Source organism: Bombina bombina, chromosome 6, assembly GCF_027579735.1.
Source record: "Bombina bombina isolate aBomBom1 chromosome 6, aBomBom1.pri, whole genome shotgun sequence".
Classification (NCBI taxonomy): domain Eukaryota; kingdom Metazoa; phylum Chordata; class Amphibia; order Anura; family Bombinatoridae; genus Bombina; species Bombina bombina.
The window spans coordinates 93,742,608-93,762,135 of record NC_069504.1 but is presented as its reverse complement, the minus strand read 5'-3'; the positions used below and the strand labels follow the sequence as shown (position 1 = coordinate 93,762,135).

The window sequence follows — 19,528 nt, the reverse complement described above, 5'->3', positions numbered from 1 at the left end:
CGTACATTAGTGTTTCATGTTTAGAAAAACATAGAAAGCAGATTTATATAACTTTACTTTACCATTGAATTCCCTATGTTATTGAGATAGTATCTTCTAGTATAATTTGATTTTTTCTTTGAATTGTTGTACTCCCTAAAGTAAACAGAGCATCATGCCTTCTGATCTTCACTTCTATTTGGAATTATGACCCAACCCTTCAAAGAGCTTTGGTAGTAAAACGTGACGTAACCCTGTCCTATGATGAAAGAGATAAGAAGACACACCAGGTACACTAACTGGTGCACCCCTCATCCAGTTTTCTAATGTAGTTGTTATGTTGGGGATCCAATTTGTGTTCATAGCTCTTTTCCTTCCTTTCTGTTTTTTATATCCCGCTATCTACTTTTATTATTTTTCTATATATCTCTTTCTATACATGTCTGTTACCGTATCATTATTTACTTAAATTAATGTGTTAAAACATTTTATTATAGTACTATTGCTTGTATATAATTATTTGTTAACCCCTGCAATCAGGTTAAACACACAGTTAAAGTCAGATATATAGCAGAAATGTACTTCTGTAACCTAGCTGAATATATCTGATGAAAAGATACATATGTGTGCAGTCACCATTCACCGACTACAGTAGCTACCAGTTGTGCACTGCTGCTCCTGTGCCTAGCTAGCTATGATTTTCAACAAAGGTTACCAAAAGAACAAAGTAAATTTGTTAATAGAAGTAAACTGAAAAGTCTTTTAAAACAGCATGCTCTATCGGAACCATTAAAGTTTAATTTTGACTTTAATATAAAAAATACATGTAATATGTAGTTAGTTAGATTCCACATCTGGCTGGTTAACATTCTAACCTCCATAAATCAAACTAACATCAACCATTCTAAATTCAACACAGTCCTGAGATTATTCTGCCAAATACAGCGGACGCTGTTCCTTATCCAGCAGGCCTAAAACAGTAAGGGTTAATTTTGTCATTTGGCCAGACATCCCTTCAAGAAACTAATAGACCATAGACATCTGTTACGAACTAGCTTGGGAATATTAGGTGCTCCTATACTCTAATTAAAGAGACATCATATACAGTAGCACTACATAACAAATGCATAATAAAAATACAATGCAATAACACCTACTCTAAATTTCAAATGAGTAGCAGATTTTTTTTTTCCTGACAAATTTCAAAGTTCCATCCATTTTTTAATTGCTGATATATAGTATACATTTAAAATATTTTTAAAACACTTTTATAGCATATTTATAGATATATTGATGGGATAAATACTCCTATGTAACTAATTACTATCTTTAAGCCATGAAATATTAGTCTGCCTTCTCATCTTGCTGTCTTTCTATGCATTGGTTTTGTAGAACATAAAGAAACGGTGAGAAGAAATAAAACCATACATACGTTATTAGTTAAAATATTTTATTAAAATGAGAGTAAGCAGGATTACAAAAATACAAATATTATTAAATGATGATGCAACAATTTATTACAGAATATACAAGATACAAATCTCACCAGACTATTCCACTTACACTGAGTAATTCAAAACCTCTACAATTCCGTCTCTCACAGTCTCCACATGTTAAAATGTAATCAAATAGTCATTACTTGGCACCATTGGAACCAACATGTAACATCCACAGGAATAACAATGACACATTTTTACAAACAAAAAAAATACTGTAAAATGTGTTAGGCAAGAAAAATTAAAAGATCAAGTCCTAGCCCTCTTAAAAAAACATATTTTAATGGATAGACAATATAAAAGCAAATTAATGTATTCTCTGGAAGGAAAAAAGGATTTCGGAATGTTTAAAATTTAAATTTTAGCATGTAAACCCACATTCTAAGGTAGTCCTTTTGAAATTCCATAAAATATGTGGTGATTTTGGCCAATCAGCTGAGGATGATACTGTGATATAGCATTGTAGCAGACATTATATTTACACTTATTTGGAATTAGCGTTTGAGTGGACAGCATCATTTTTTGTTTTGTTTGTTTGCAAGAATAAGAATATATAATTTTTGTTTTTACACCATCTACTCATTAGTATAGATGTTACAGAGGGTGGATCTTGCCCTTTATTTTGCATTCACATCAAAGAACATTTTAGCTCTTTATATAAAACATTCCACTGAGGCACAGCCCAAAACGAACAAGGAAAAATATTTACAGTTTTTGATACACAGAACAGTACCAAACAAACATTATTTTGAGTGCCTTCTGCACAGCAGTAGACATCATTAAATATTTAAGCATTTACATTTTACTTTATACATAATACTGTCAAATACTTTAATACTGGAATTAAGATATTTATCTGTGGTACGGGTTAATTGAAAAAGTCAGAATTGTTGTATATGATTTACTTATTTGATAAATAGAAAATAATGCAGTTTTCACATGATACATGATAAAAAGTAACATTAAATAAAATAGTTTCCATGAATTGAATTTACATTATCATCAGGCACATGTCTCATACAATTTCAATTATAAGTAAAATGTTTCAGATAGTGTCTGATATTATAATTTATTAACTGGTACTTTAAAGGGACACTGAACCCAAATTTTATTTATCTTTCATGATTAAGATAGAGCATGCAATTTTAAGCAACTTTCTAATTTCCTCATATTATCATTTTTTCTTAATTATTTTGCTATCTTTATTTGAAAATCAAGAATGTAAGTTTAGAAGCCGGCCCATTTTTGGTTCACAACCTGGGTTTTGCTTGTTGATTGGTGGCTAAATGCTGTCCAGGGTACTGAACCAAAAATTGTCTGACTCCTTAGCTTAGATGGCTACTTTTTCCAAATAAAATAGCAAGAGAACAACGGAAATTTAATAATAGAAGTAAATTAGAAGGTTGCTTAAAATTAAATGCTCTATCTGAATCATGAAAGAAAAAAATTGGGTTTAGTATCCCTTTAACGGTAGTATGAACAAATTACTTGATAATAATTAAAATTAAAAAAGCTAGAAAATGTACAACTAAGAAACAAACAATATATCTAAAAAATTAACCTCTGTTTCAACAATGGGGAGACATTGGGGATACATTGACTTTCTAGTAAAAAGTTAAAAAAAAATGTTTCATACTTAAATGTATAACTGTCCAAAATAAATTTAAAGGGACAAAAAACTCAAATATTTTCTTTCATAATTCAGATAGAACATGCAATTTTAAACAACTCTCCAATTTACTTCTATTATCACATTTGTTTAGTTCTCTTGGTATCCTTTATTTTAAAGCGTATCTAGGTAGGCTTAAGGGCTGAGGGCTGCTGATTGGTAGCCTCATGTTGTTGGCTTACTGGATACCAAGAGAATGAAGCAAATTAGATCGTAAATTGGAAATCTAAAATTGTATGCTTTATCTGAATCATGAAATTAAATATACTGTCACCCTTGAACTATTTTTAATTAATAAGAACTATATTTAGTTTTCCACTATTTTTTATTTTTGTGTGTTATGATTGACATTGCAAGGGATTTTATTTTTATTTTTTATTTTTTCTCATTCAAACAGACACAGATGCATGTGTGACACGCACACACGACCCAACAGTTAACGAGTGGCAATTTCTACTATGATAGATAGATAGATAGATAGATAGATAGAAGAGAGAGACAATTTAATTACTTAGATCCAAAATGTAGTTATGAAGAAAACAATGTTTAATTATGTGCTGTGTCAAATATCTACTCGCCTCCTAAACAATAATGTTATATTTTCTTGTTTATAATTTGGAAATTTCTCAGTGAATTTTAAACAGTTACGGTGTCAGTAGGAATGTTAAAATTCTAAAAAAGAAATGCTGATTTTTTTTTTACATTTTTTTTAGTTAGCTCTTAAATATTCATTATAAGCTTTGAAGCCTTTGAATTGTAATAATTGCATTTAAAGTGCTGAGGCCCCAGCTGATAAGTGACTATTATTACCCCACATAATAATACTTAATGTATTAACTTTAGAAGAATTAATGGTTCAGTCATTATTTATAAGTTTGTAATCATTTGGTAATATCAGCAAAATATAATGCATAAAACTACTTGTATTTAAACAACTTGCTAAAGGTACTTTTAAATTTGTGCATGAAAAATCAAATTCAATTTATAAAAATATGTAGAGCATCACTTAAAAATATGTATTGTAAAATAAGTTAAACAGAAATTGCATCTAAAGCTGCTTCTTGGAATTATATATGTTCTTCAATGATTTGTGGTTGTCTGATACATCTATAGAATGTTTATATTTATATATGTGTATGTATGCTTATCTTTGTTTTCAGTGGGTATGCATACAAATTTAAAATTAATATGACAGAATTTATATTCTTCATGAATAAAAAAAGCAAAACTAATAAAAGTGTAGTCTACTCTGCAAGTGTAAATTCCTAAAAATAAATAAATAATGAACTAAAGGAAAGAAATGAATCTCCTGATAAGATTGTTTTTAAAGGGAAGTGTGGTTGATGAGTCATTTGTAGTGGGAAATAAAATAATGCATAAAATGATATAATCATGATAGACATAGTACTATAAAATAAACTATTACCAAATGATAACAATATTCTCAAATATATATATATAAACACAGAAATGGACTGCACTCAATTTGGACCGAGTACACATCCTATGACCGTGCAAAATGTACAGCCCTGGGTGCTCAATAGCACTCACAGGCAGCTGTGCATTCCCCAGTAACCCAGGCAGATGTGTACCTGAGAATGCAGTCCATTTCCGTGTTTTATTTCTGTTCTATTTCTGTCTAGGGAGATTACATAAGGCCTGTGCACCCGTGACTGGTTTCCAGTTTGTTTGATTGAGAGCATGCATTGTTTGGCTGTATTAGGGACCTAGGATGAGAGAGACCTTGACGTGGTTCCTGGGCTTGACCTATTTGACCAGATGCAGTAACTAACTCTTCCATTTTTGCTTGTAATCTTAGCTGTGTACTTGCAAATGAGTGCCAGACATCCTATGTGTGTTGTGTGTGTATATATATATATATATATATATATATATATATATATATTTGCATATATAATATTAGAAAATTTAAATAATGATCAGTGTTTTACTTGCTGAATGGACAACCAATGAAGTTGATTCTAAACATAGGACGTACCATACTATTGTAACACAGATTACAATAGTATGGGGGAGCTCTCTCTTTAAATGTTTTAAAGAATCTAAAATTGAGATAAAAATAAATTGCACTGCTCATTACACTGAATTTGTTTTCACTAAAAATTTCCTTTAATTTCTGGAGTACATTACAATAAAAAAAAGGTAGTGAATTATATTTATTAAGGGTTCATTTTGCTTTCAATTTCTGTGTCATAGGATGTTTTTTTGATAAAAATGTGTCAGTAATTTTGCTGATGAAAATGTATTGAGAATACTGTTTGATTATAGAAACTCCCTTATTCCCCACTCTGATGTTTAATCAGTGTCACTTCTGAATTAATGTAACGTTTAAGATGAAAGTCACATAAACCTGCACTATTAATAGTAAATCTGATTATTATTTCTAATCATATAAAACTATTAAGTAATTTTAAATAATATCCAATGTTTCTCGCAATTTTTTAAATTATTATTAAAGGGACAGTAAACACCAGAATTTTTGTTGTTTAAAAATGTAGATAATCCCTTTATTACCCATTCCCCAGTTTTTCATAACCAACACAGATATATTAATATACTTTTTACCTCTTTGATTACCTTGTATCTAAGCCTCTGCAAACTGCCCCTTTTTTCAGTTCTTTTGACAGACTTGCATTTTTAGCCAATCAGTGCTGACTTCTAGGAGCTCCACGTGCCTGAGCTCAATGTTATCTATGTGAAACACATAAACTCACGCCCTCTAGTGGTGAAAAACTGTCAAAATGCATTCAGATTAGAGGCAGCCTTCAAGGTCTAAGAAATTAGCACATGAACCTCCTAGGTTTAGCTTTCAACTAAGAATACCAAGAGAACAAAGCAAATTTGGTAATAAAAGTAAATTGGAAAGTTGTTTAAAATTACATGCCCTATTTAAATCATGAAAGTTTTTTTTTTACTTGATTGTCCCTTTAATTTGATACTCCATTAAAGGGACGTAAAACCCATTTTTTTTTAATGATTTAGATAGAACATAACATTTTAAACAACTTTCTAATTTACTTCTATTATCATATTTTCTTTGTTTTCTTGTTATCCTTATTTGAAAAACAATAAAGTAAGCTTATGAGTGTGTTCTTGTCTGCAGCACTATATGGTGGGAGTTTTGCAACAATGTTATACATTAGCAGGAGCACTAGATGGCAACACTATTTCCTGCTTCAGGCATGTGCACGCTATCTACCTAGGTATCTCTTCAATAAAGAATAACATGAGAATGAAATACATTTGATAACAGAAGTAAATTGGAAAAAAATTGGTTTAATGTCCCTTTAACCGCAAATTATTTTTAGAGACTCTAAGTTTTTTCTTTAATTACATATGATTAAAGGGACATGCACCACTATTTTTTTCTTTCCTGATTCAGATAGAGCTTACCATTTTAAACAACTTTACTCACATGTGCGAACCTGCCCACAAGAGCTTTGGAGCAGATTACGCTACTTTGTATATGGAGCCCAAAATGCTTTAATTAACATATTAGCTCTGTATATAAAGGCAATCCCTTTTCTTCTGAACTTACATTCTATCTAATTCTAATGGGAATTCCTTAAGGCGAACATATTTATTTTAGCAGAAACTAAGGTATGCTTGAGCCAGTCTGTTTTACATTTTTACATTCACATATTCAGATACAAAGCAGAAATATTCAAATATATGAACAAACATATTCCTATACAGAAATCATCCAATAATCTTTTCTTTTCATTATTAAAATAATTCCATCTTCATATGTTTCAGTGCTTAAATAAACAAATATTAGAAAAGACATATTTGAAATCCAGTAGGCTAATAAACTGCACAGGCCATATAAACTCTATAGGTTTTTAAAATGTACTCAGAAGTCTAACTTGTACCAGTTACTGCTACATATAGAACTCTTGATATAATATAAATGGAATGTTTTGGTATCTTTTCTGTGCTTTTATACTTTGAGTGTTGAGAATGAAATAATGATATAATGATTTGTTATTTTTGTACACTACCAGTTAAGGCTGTCTAATTTTCCATTTGTTGATATATATATATCATACAAACACTTCCGATATTAAAGGTAGCATTTAAATTAATTTACAAAAGCATTAATATAGCACTGAATATTTTTTAAAATTATCCATTTCAATAACCCCTAAGTATCAAGGGTACTGAGTTACTAAGAGCATTGTAGGCCTATGACTTGTACATGTGTGTGTTGGTGTATACATTTGTCAAAATTAACCTGTATAACCTTTGTTTATCTTTAGAAAAGAAGAAATAATAAAACAGTGTTAAAAAAAACCCCAGGGTTCCCTTAATATGGTGAACCCTATAAGCAGCAATAAAGGACCCACATAATTTATCCTTACATTTTCAAGAAACATATTCAAGTATACTCAGGAACTGTGTCACCGAACATTTAGATTACAAAGTTCATTCCACATGAACTTAGCTGTAAGACAATGTGACCATAAATAGACGTCAAACAACTGGATATGACCATCAAATATTGTTTAGGCAGATATAATTATTATGGTTGAACTATGAGGTTTTGTACGTTAACAAAATCTTGTGTATCCATTTTGCATAATAAGCTACTCTCACAAAAATCACAGGGCGATTTCGAATGGCACAACCCCGTCCAGGTATAATTACTCCTTGTAATAAGTCTGTCTCATTTTCTCTGCAGACTAAAGGGCCTCCGTAATCTCTCTGAGGAAAACAAGAATACAAAAAATGTTAAAAAGGTGTCATTATAGGCTACTGGAATACATATACTGTATTTCATACAGATCCACTAATGTCATCTATATACCTTACAGGGGGGCTGTCACAATAAAACAAGTACAGTTTTTATGGAGCTTTCTAAACTTTATTTTCATTATACTAGTTATTATTTCTGAATGATTAACTCTTATTTGTAAAAGTAAATAAAGTGTGATGACGGAATAATATACACCTCTGTAACGTTTATATTTCTTTAGTGTTGTCTCTATAGACATCTACCCAAAGTTCACCAAATAAGCTCCACATTAAAAAGAAGATAGGTATTTAAATAATTATTTAGAATAGAAAGAAAATTACAAAAATAGTGCACTATATATGTAAATAAATACAATATCACATTTTAGTTCTCCAAACATAATTCTTCTATAACACAGAATTTTGTTTATAGTTTTGTTGATATATTACCTCTAAATTATGTTCATTTGAGGAAATTATAAAATATGGGAAAGCACTTCATATTAACTTTACCTCACAAGGTCCAGTATTGGCGGTTTCACTTCTGGCGCAAATTTCAGACTCATTGACATTAATCTTTCCTTTATAGTGCTCATTACATTTCTGAGTTCCAACAATAAGTAGTTTTGCTTGTTGAAGCTGGCCATCATATTGGTTGACTAAAAAGATAAAATAAATTAATTGGGCCCTTGTTACAATTAATGTTATTTTAAATCTCAGTGTTTTTATATTAATGCTATATATTTCATGTGGTGTAGTTTTAAAGTAACAAACAGCTTAAATAAATTAACAAAATATAATACTATTTAAAAAAAAAATTACAGTACTGATAATCTAGAGAAAATTTTAATAGATGTTTAAGGCAAGTTTTTGTTCTATATTTTTATTAACTAACGCCTAGATTACGAGTTTTGTCGGTAAAAACTTGCAGGGTTACCGAGCCTTTTTTTTTCCAGCGCTCCCTTAAGCCAACGCTGGTATTACAAGTTTTCTGAATGGCTGCGTTAGCCTCAGAAAAGTGAGCATTGAGCCAAATTTAGCTCCACTTCAACCCTCAATACCAGCGCTGCTTAAGTCAGCGGTGAGCTGGCTGAACGTGCTCATGCACGATTTCCCCATAGGAATCAATGGGGCTGACCCGATCCCCTCTTAAAAAGCCTAACACTACCCCATTGAAGATGACCCTACCTTGAGCCGTGTTCACCCAGCCGGGCACCGATGGGCCAGAAGATGACATCCGGAGTGGCAGAAGTCTTCATCCGATTGGGGCAGAAGAAGTCTTCCATCCAGCAGAAGTCTTCATCCAAGCGGCATCTTCTATCCTCATCCATCCGGCGCGGAGCGGGTCCATCTTCAAGACATCCGACATGGAGCATCCTCTTATTCCCGATGACTAACGACGAATGAAGGTTCCTTTAAATGACGTCATCCAATATGGCGTCCCTCGAATTCCGATTGGCTGATAGGATTCTATCAGCCAATCGGAATTAAGGCAGGAAAAATGGACCTCACATTCTATTGGCTGATCCATTACATCAGCCAATCGGATTTTTCCTACCTTAATTATGATTGGCTTATAGAATCCTCTCAGCCAATCGGAATTCGAGGGACGCCATCTTGGATGATGTAATTTAAAGGAACCTTCATTTGTCATTAGTCGTCGGGAAGAGGAGGATGCTCCGCGTCGGATGTCTTGAAGATGGACCCGCTCCGCGCTGGATGGATGAAGACTTCTGCTGGATGGAGGAGCTCTTCTGCCGCTCCGGATGTCCTCTTCTGGCCCATCGGTGACCGGCTGGGTGAACACGGCTCAAGGTAGGGTGATCTTCAATGGGGTAGTGTTAGGTTTTTTTAAGGGGGGGATCGGGTGGGGTTTAGAGTAGGGGTGTGTGGGTGGTGGGTTGTAATATTGGGGGGGTCTTGTATTTTATTTTACAGGTAAAAGAGCTGATTACTTTGGGGCAATGCCCCGCAAAAAGCCCTTTAAGGGCTGGTAAAAGAGCTGATTACTTTTGTAATTTAGTATAGGGTAGGGAATTTTATTATTTTGTGGGGCTTTTTTATTTTATTAGGGGGCTTAGATTAGGTGTAATTAGATTCAAATTCTTGTAATATTATTTTATTTTTTGTAATTTAGTGTTTGTTTTTTTGTAATATAGTTTAGTTTATTTAATTTATTTTATTTTAGAAAATTGTATTTAATTTATTTAAATAATTTATTGATAGTGTAGTGTTAGTTGTATTTGTAACTTAGGTTAGGATTTATTTTACAGGTAATTTTGTATTTATTTTAACTAGGTAGCTATTAAATAGTTATTAACTATTTAATAGCTATTGTACCTAGTTAAAATAAATACAAATGTGCCTGTAAAATAAATATAAATCCTAAAATAGCTACAATGTAACTATTAGTTATATTGTATCTATCTTATGGTTTATTTTATAGGTAAGTATTTAGTTTTAAATAGGAATAATTTATTTAATTATAGTAAATTTATTTTGTTTTATTTATATTATATTTAACTTAGGGGGTGTTAGGGTTAGGGTTAGACTTAGGTTTAGGGGTTAATAACTTTATTATAGTAGCGGCGATGTTGGGGCGGGAGATTAGGGGTTAATAAATGTAGGTAGGTTGCGGTGATGTTAGGGAGGGCAGATTAGGGGTTAATACAATTTATTATACTGTTTGCAAGGCGGGAGTGCGGCGTTTTAGGGGTTAATACATTTATTATAGTGGCGGCGATGTCCGTTTGGCAGATTAGGGGTTAATAAGTGTAGGTAGGTGGCGTCGACGTTGGGGGGGGCAGATTAGGGGTTTATAAATTTAATATAGGTGTCGGCGATGTTAGGGACAGCAGATTAGGGGTTCATAGCTATAATGTAGGTGGCGGCGGTGTCCAGTCGGCAGATTAGGGGTTAAATAATTTTATTATAGTGTTTGCAATGTGGGGGGGGGGGCTCGGTTTAGGGGTTAATAGGTAGTTTATGGGTGTTAGTGTACTTTGTAGCACTGTAGTTAAGAGCTTTATGTTCCAGAGTTAGCCCATAAAACTCTTAACTACTGACTTTTAAATGCGGTAGGAGTCTTGGAGGTAGAGGCTCTACCGCTCACTTTCTCCAAGACTCGTAAAACCAGCATTAGGCAAATCCCATTAAAAAGATAGGATACGCAATTGATGTAAGGGGATTTGCGGTAGCCTCAAGTCATGGAAGAAAAGTGAGCGGTGAGCCTCTACCTGTCAGACTCGTAATACCAGCGGGCGTTAAAAAGCAGTCTTGGGACCTCTCAACGCTGCTTTTTAAGGCTAACGCAAAACTCGTAATCTCGCCGTAAGATATTTTCACAGTAATATAGTTGGTGATACTGATGCCCCTATAGAAATGTCAGTAGTAGAAGCAATTTATTTTTTATTATTATGGCCCTTTATTTTTTTGCAAGAATTGCAAAATAATCTTTTAATTAGGTGTTTACTGTCGTTTTAAGTCAACACCAACATTGAGATATTGCACCTGTTTATACTTAAAAGGAAATTGTACTGTACATTTTTATCCCCTCTAATGTTTCCTATTTTTTTATTTTACCTGCTGCAGTATATTAAATTGTTTACAAATAGTTCCTTTACCTTTAATTTGAAATTAAAGTGTTTACAAAGAGCTCATATGACTTTATTTTATTATTTGAAATAGTTGAGTTTGTCTGTTGAAACCTCCACCTATACTAAAAATATGAATAATGCAGTATTATCTGTAGAAAAGCTATGTAGAAAAGCTATGTAAACGAGGGAACATAGGAAAACAACCAATACAATAAACTCTTATCAGCTACTTGAATGAGCATATTGTCCTTTTAATTTTTTCTAAATTACTTGTTATACCCGCCACAAAGCATTTATAATATTGTAAATTGTAACTTTAGGATTTAGGTAGCATCTGAAATTTTTTTTTAATAGATAGATGACAAATAGAGAGATAGATATATAGAGATCAGGAGGCCTTTGTGTGTATATATATATATAAATATATATATATATATATATATATATATATATATAAAGATAAGATGATAAAAACATAATTTATGCTTACCTGATAAATTCCTTTCTTCTGTTGTGTGATCAGTCCACGGGTCATCATTACTTCTGGGATATAACTCCTCCCCAACAGGAAATGCAAGAGGATTCACCCAGCAGAGCTGCATATAGCTCCTCCCCTCTACGTCACTCCCAGTCATTCGACCAAGAATCAACGAAAAAGGAGAAACCAAGGGTGAAGTGGTGACTGGAGTATAATTTAAAAAATATTTACCTGCCTTAAAAAAACAGGGCGGGCCGTGGACTGATCACACAACAGAAGAAAGGAATTTATCAGGTAAGCATAAATTATGTTTTCTTCTGTTATGTGTGATCAGTCCACGGGTCATCATTACTTCTGGGATACCAATACCAAAGCAAAAGTACACGGATGACGGGAGGGATAGGCAGGCTCACTATACAGAAGGAACCACTGCCTGAAGAACCTTTCTCCCAAAAATAGCCTCCGAAGAAGCAAAAGTGTCAAATTTGTAAAATTTGGAAAAAGTATGAAGCGAAGACCAAGTTGCAGCCTTGCAAATCTGTTCAACAGAGGCCTCATTCTTAAAGGCCCAAGTGGAAGCCACAGCTCTAGTAGAATGAGCTGTAATTCTTTCAGGAGGCTGCTGTCCAGCAGTCTCATAGGCTAAACGAATTATGCTACGAAGCCAGAAGGAGAGAGAGGTAGCCGAAGCCTTATGACCTCTCCTCTGACCAGAGTACACGACAAACAGGGAAGAAGTTTGTCGAAAATCCTTAGTTGCCTGCAAGTAGAACTTGAGGGCACGAACTACATCCAGATTGTGTAGAAGACGTTCCTTCTTTGAAGAAGGATTCGGGCACAGGGAAGGAACCACGATCTCTTGATTGATGTTCCTGTTAGTGACTACCTTAGGTAAGAACCCAGGTTTAGTACGCAGAACTACCTTATATGAATGAAAAATCAAATAAGGAGAATCACAATGTAAAGCTGATAACTCAGAGACTCTCCGAGCCGAAGAAATAGCCATTAAAAATAACACTTTCCAAGATAACAACTTTATATCAATGGAATGAAGGGGTTCAAACGGAACTCCTTGTAGAACGTTAAGAACAAGGTTTAAACTCCATGGCGGAGCAACAGTTTTAAACACAGGCTTGATTCTAGCTAAAGCCTGACAAAAGGCCTGGACGTCTGGATTTTCTGACAGACGCTTGTGCAACAAGATGGACAGAGCTGAGATCTGTCCCTTTAATGAACTAGCCGATAAACCCTTTTCTAAACCTTCTTGTAGAAAGGACAATATCCTAGGAATCCTAACCTTACTCCAGGAGTAACCCTTGGATTCGCACCAGTATAGGTATTTACGCCATATCTTATGGTAAATCCTTCTGGTAACAGGCTTCCTAGCCTGTATCAGGGTATCAATAACCGACTCAGAAAAACCACGTTTTGATAAAATCAAGCGTTCAATTTCCAAGCAGTCAGCTTCAGAGAAGTTAGATTTTGATGTTTGAATGGACCCTGTATCAGAAGGTCCTGTCTTAGAGGTAGAGACCAAGGCGGACAGGATGACATGTCCACTAGATCTGCATACCAAGTCCTGCGTGGCCATGCAGGCGCTATTAGAACCACTGATGCTCTCTCCTGTTTGATTTTGGCAATCAATCGAGGAAGCAGCGGGAAGGGTGGAAACACATAAGCCATCCCGAAGTTCCAAGGTGCTGTCAAAGCATCTATCAGAACCGCTCCCGGATCCCTGGATCTGGACCCGTAGCGAGGAAGTTTGGCGTTCTGGCGAGACGCCATGAGATCTATCTCTGGTTTGCCCCAACGTCGAAGTATTTGGGCAAAGACTTACGGATGAAGTTCCCACTCCCCCGGATGAAAAGTCTGGCGACTCAAGAAATCCGCCTCCCAGTTCTCCACTCCCGGGATGTGGATTGCTGACAGGTGGCAAGAGTGAGACTCTGCCCAGCGAATTATCTTTGATACTTCCATCATTGCTAGGGAGCTTCTTGTCCCTCCTTGATGGTTGATGTAAGCTACAGTCGTGATGTTGTCCGACTGAAACCTGATGAACCCCCGAGTTTTTAACTGGGGCCAAGCCAGAAGGGCATTGAGAACTGCTCTCAATTCCAGAATGTTTATTGGTAGGAGACTTTCCTCCTGATTCCATTGTCCCTGAGCCTTCAGGGAATTCCAGACAGCGCCCCAACCTAGTAGGCTGGCGTCTGTTGTTACCATTGTCCAGTCCGGCCTGCTGAATGGCATCCCCCTGGACAGATGTGGCCGAGAAAGCCACCATAGAAGAGAGTTTCTGGTCTCTTGATCCAGATTCAGAGTAGGGGACAAGTCTGAGTAATCCCCATTCCACTGACTCAGCATGCACAATTGCAGCGGTCTGAGATGTAGACGTGCAAAGGGTACTATGTCCATTGCTGCTACCATTAAGCCGATCACCTCCATGCATTGAGCTACTGACGGGAGTTGAATGGAATGAAGGACACGGCATGCATTTAGAAGTTTTGTTAATCTGTCTTCTGTCAGATAAATCTTCATTTCTACAGAATCTATAAGAGTCCCCAAGAATGGAACTCTTGTGAGAGGAAAGAGAGAACTCTTCTTTTCGTTCACTTTCCATCCATGCGACCTTAGAAATGCCAGGACTAACTCTGTATGATACTTGGCAGTTTGAAAGCTTGAAGCTTGTATCAGAATGTCGTCTAAGTACGGAGCTACCGAAATTCCTCGCGGTCTTAGTACCGCCAGAAGGGCACCCAGAACCTTTGTGAAGATTCTTGGAGCCGTAGCCAATCCGAATGGAAGAGCTACAAACTGGTAATGCTTGTCTAAGAAGGCAAACCTTAGATACCGGTAATGATCTTTGTGAATCGGTATGTGAAGGTAAGCATCCTTTAAATCCACTGTGGTCATGTACTGACCCTTTTCGATCATGGGTAAGATTGTCCGAATAGTTTCCATTTTGAACGATGGAACTCTTAGGAATTTGTTTAGGATCTTTAAATCCAAGATTGGCCTGAAAGTTCCCTCTTTTTTGGGAACCACAAACAGGTTTGAGTAAAACCCTTGTCCTTGTTCCGACCGCGGAACCGGATGGATCACTCCCATTAATAGCAGATCTTGTACACAGCGTAGAAACGCTTCTTTCTTTATCTGGTTTGTTGACAACCTTGACAGATGAAATCTCCCTTTTGGGGGAGAGAATTTGAAGTCTAGAAGGTATCCCTGAGATATGATCTCTAGCGCCCAGGGATCCTGAACATCTCTTGCCCAAGCCTGGGCGAAGAGAGAGAGTCTGCCCCCCACTAGATCCGGTCCCGGATCGGGGGCCCTCGATTCATGCTGTCTTAGGGGCAGCAGCAGGTTTCCTGGCCTGCTTGCCCTTGTTCCAGGACTGGTTAGGTTTCCAGCCTTGTCTGTAACGAGCAACGGCTCCTTCCTGTTTTGGTGCAGTGGAAGTTGGTGCTGCTCCTGCTTTGAAATTCCGAAAGGGACGAAAATTAGACTGTCTAGCCTTAGCTTTGGCTTTGTCTTGAGGCAGGGCGTGGCCCTTACCTCCTGTAATGTCAGCGATAATTTCTTTCAAACCGGGCCCAAATAAAGTTTGCCCTTTGAAAGGTATATTAAGTAATTTGGACTTAGAAGTTACATCAGCTGACCAGGATTTTAGCCACAGCGCCCTACGTGCCTGAATGGCGAATCCTGAATTCTTAGCCGTAAGTTTGGTTAAATGTACTACGGCCTCCGAAATGAATGAATTAGCTAGTTTAAGGACTCTAAGTCTGTCCGTAATGTCGTCCAGCGTAGCTGAACTAAGGTTCTCTTCCAGAGACTCCATCCAAAATGCTGCCGCAGCCGTAATCGGCGCGATGCATGCAAGGGGTTGCAATATAAAACCTTGTTGAACAAACATTTTCTTAAGGTAACCCTCTAATTTTTTATCCATTGGATCTGAAAAAGCACAGCTATCCTCCACCGGGATAGTGGTACGCTTAGCTAAAGTAGAAACTGCTCCCTCCACCTTAGGGACCGTTTGCCATAAGTCCCGTGTGGTGGCGTCTATTGGAAACATCTTTCTAAATATTGGAGGGGGTGAGAACGGCACACCGGGTCTATCCCACTCCTTAGTAACAATTTCAGTTAGTCTCTTAGGTATAGGAAAAACGTCAGTACTCGCCGGTACCGCAAAGTATTTATCCAACCTACACAATTTCTCTGGTATTGCAACAGTGTTACAATCATTAAGAGCCGCTAAAACCTCCCCTAGTAATACACGGAGGTTCTCCAACTTAAATTTAAAATGTGAAATATCTGAATCCAATCTGTTTGGATCAGAACCGTCACCCACAGAATGAAGCTCTCCGTCCTCATGCTCTGCAAGCTGTGACGCAGTATCAGACATGGCTCTAGTATTATCAGCGCACTCTGTTCTCACCCCAGAGTGATCACGCTTGCCCCTTAGTTCTGGTAATTTAGCCAAAACTTCAGTCATAACAGTAGCCATATCTTGTAATGTTATCTGTAATGGCCGCCCAGATGTACTAGGCGTCACAACATCACGCACCTCCCGGGCGGGAGATGCAGGTACTGACACGTGAGGCGAGTTAGTCGGCATAACTCTCCCCTCGCTGTTTGGTGAAATTTGTTCAATTTGTACAGATTGGCTTTTATTTAAAGTAGCATCAATACAGTTAGTACATAAATTTCTATTGGGCTCCACCTTGGCATTGGAACAAATGACACAGGTATCTTCCTCTGAATCAGACATGTTTAACACACTAGCAAATAAACTTGCAACTTGGTTACAATCTTATTTAACAAAAACGTACTGTGCCTCAAAGAAGCACTAAACGATTAAAAGACAGTTGAAATAATGAACTGAAAAACTGTTATAGCATCAATCCTTGACAACAACACAACTTTAGCAAAGGTTTGTTCCCATTAGTAAAGTAACAATAATTAAATTTGAAACGTAAAAATTACAGAGCAACGTTTTTAATCACAGTCAATATATAAGTCTCACAGCTCTGCTGAGAGAATCTACCTCCCTTCAAAGAAGTTTGAAGACCCCTGAGTTCTGTTAGAGATGACCGGATCATGCAGGAAATACAAGAGTAACTGACTGGAAATTTTTGATGCGTAGCAAAGAGCGCCAAAAAAACGGCCCCTCCCCCTCACACACAGCAGTGAGAGAGAAACGAAACTGTCACAATTAAAACAAGCAACTGCCAAGTGGAAAAATAATGCCCAAACATTTATTCACTCAGTACCTCAGAAAATGCAAACGATTCTACATTCCAGCAAAAACGTTTAACATAATAAATACCTATTAAAAGGTTTACTGTACTTTTTACAGAGTAATTCCAGTGAAGTACCATCCCCAGAATACTGAAGTGTAGAGTATACATACATGTCATTATAACGGTATGGCAGGATTTTCTCATCAATTCCATTCAGAAAATAAAAACTGCTACATACCTCAATGCAGATTCATCTGCCCGCTGTCCCCTGATCTGAAGCTTTTACCTCCCTCAGATGGCCGAGAAACAGCAATATGATCTTAACTACTCCGGTTAAAATCATAGTAAAAACTCTGGTAGATTCTTCTTCAAACTCTGCCAGAGAGGTAATAACACGCTCCGGTGCTATTATAAAATAACAAACTTTTGATTGAAGTTATAAAAACTAAGTATAATCACCATAGTCCTCTCACACATCCTATCTAGTCGTTGGGTGCAAGAGAATGACTGGGAGTGACGTAGAGGGGAGGAGCTATATGCAGCTCTGCTGGGTGAATCCTCTTGCATTTCCTGTTGGGGAGGAGTTATATCCCAGAAGTAATGATGACCCGTGGACTGATCACACATAACAGAAGAAATCTGCTGTTCCTAGAGCCCCCAGCTTATTTAAATATTAATGTTCTTAAAAACAATTGGTTTAGGTTTTAATGATAAAAACAGCTTTTTCAAATAACAAAAATAAACCTAAAGGAGCAATTCACAATAAATGTAATACTGTGCAGCATGTATTAGAAGTATAGTTTCCACCTTTGGTTGAAGTCAAATCTAAACACTCTTCCATCATGCACAGCACAGCTAAATATTTTTTACAAAGTATACACTGTGAAAAATAACACATAGGGGTCAATTTACCAAGCAGTCAATCGGCCTCAATGCATCTGTTTCCGCACGAGAAACAGGAGTTAAGAGGCAGTGGTCTTAAGACCGCTGCTCCTTAACTCGTCCGCCTGCTTTGAGGCTGCGGACATCAATCCACCCAATCGTGTTCGATCGGGTTGATTGACACCCCCTGCTAGTGGCCGATTGGCCGAGAATCTGCAGAGGCGGCATTGCATAAGCAGTTCACCAGAACTGCTTGTGCAGTGTTAAATGCCGACAGTCCAAGACTGAGCTCCTTCTTATCCCCCCTCAACCTCTACGCCAACTTCTAATATCTCTATCCCTGTTGACGGCATCACCATTTCCCCATCGCCCCAAGTACGCTGCCTCTGAGTTACACTTGACTCAAATCTATCCCCCACATCCAATCACTTTCTACATCCTGCCGTAACCATCTACAAAATATTTCAAAGATTCGCCCTTCTCTGAACGCTAACACCACAAAGCAAATAATCCACTCCCTTGTTATTTCCCGACTTGACTATTGCAATAGCCTACTTACTGGCCTTCCTCTTTGCCGCCTCTCCCCCCTTCAATCCATTCTAAATGCTTCTGCCAGGCTAATCCACCCTTCCTGTCACTCTGTATCTGCTGCACCTCTCTGCAAGTCCCTTCATTGGCTCCCCATTCACAGCAGAATTAAATTCAAAATTCTCACCCTTACATACAAAGCTCTTACCAGCGCCGCTCCCCTCTACCTATCCTCTCTAATAAACAAGTATACTCCAGCCCGCCACACTAAGATCCAACAATGACCTGCTCCTTGCATCCTCAACTATCACCTCTTCTCATGCTAGACTGCAGGACTTCTGTCGTGTAGCACCTACCCTCTGGAACACTCTCCCTCGTGCTGTCAGGCTTTGCCCTAATCTTTCTTCCTTTAAATGCTCCTTTTCTGTTCAAAGAAGACTGCCACCCAACTCAATAATGAATTAATTTCACTTGCCTAACAACATTTCCCTCATCTAACTTTTCATTAACATCTTTCTCAATCTTTCAGTCCTCACCTCCTGTTTCTAAACCTCTTACCCTTCTAGATTGTAAATTCCCACGGGAATAGGGCCCTCAGTTCCTCCTGTATGTGTTTGTAAATTTTGTCTTGTCTCTTACAAGATTTATATCATTGTTTAATTTAAATGAATTTCACCCATGGACAGCGCTGTGGAATATGTTGGTGCTTCATAAATAAATTATAATAATAATAATTCAGCAATGTCTGGCGGATTGATAAATCGGCCCCATAGACACAAACTCAACCATTCACACTCTTACACTCTCCCTCTCACACATGCACCTACTCTCTCCCAAATACACATACACACACTCCCAAACACACTGTCACACACTCTCTCTCACACACACACAAAGATACTCAG

At 36.7% G+C, this 19,528-nt stretch overlaps 1 protein-coding gene across 1 annotated transcript in view; it reads right to left on the bottom strand.

Moving 5' to 3' along the window:
• Positions 1 to 1,412: 1,412 nt before the first annotated feature.
• The window catches only part of HGF (hepatocyte growth factor), a 244,420-nt gene continuing 226,304 nt past the window's right edge, over positions 1,413 to 19,528 (bottom strand). Inside the window, exons 17-18 of the mRNA XM_053716517.1 lie at positions 8,413 to 8,558; positions 1,413 to 7,869 (exon numbers count right to left, since the gene is read on the bottom strand). Of these exons, the coding sequence (XP_053572492.1) occupies positions 7,699 to 7,869; positions 8,413 to 8,558 (317 nt within the window). The 3' untranslated portion in view covers positions 1,413 to 7,698. The remainder of the gene's footprint in view (positions 7,870 to 8,412; positions 8,559 to 19,528) is intronic.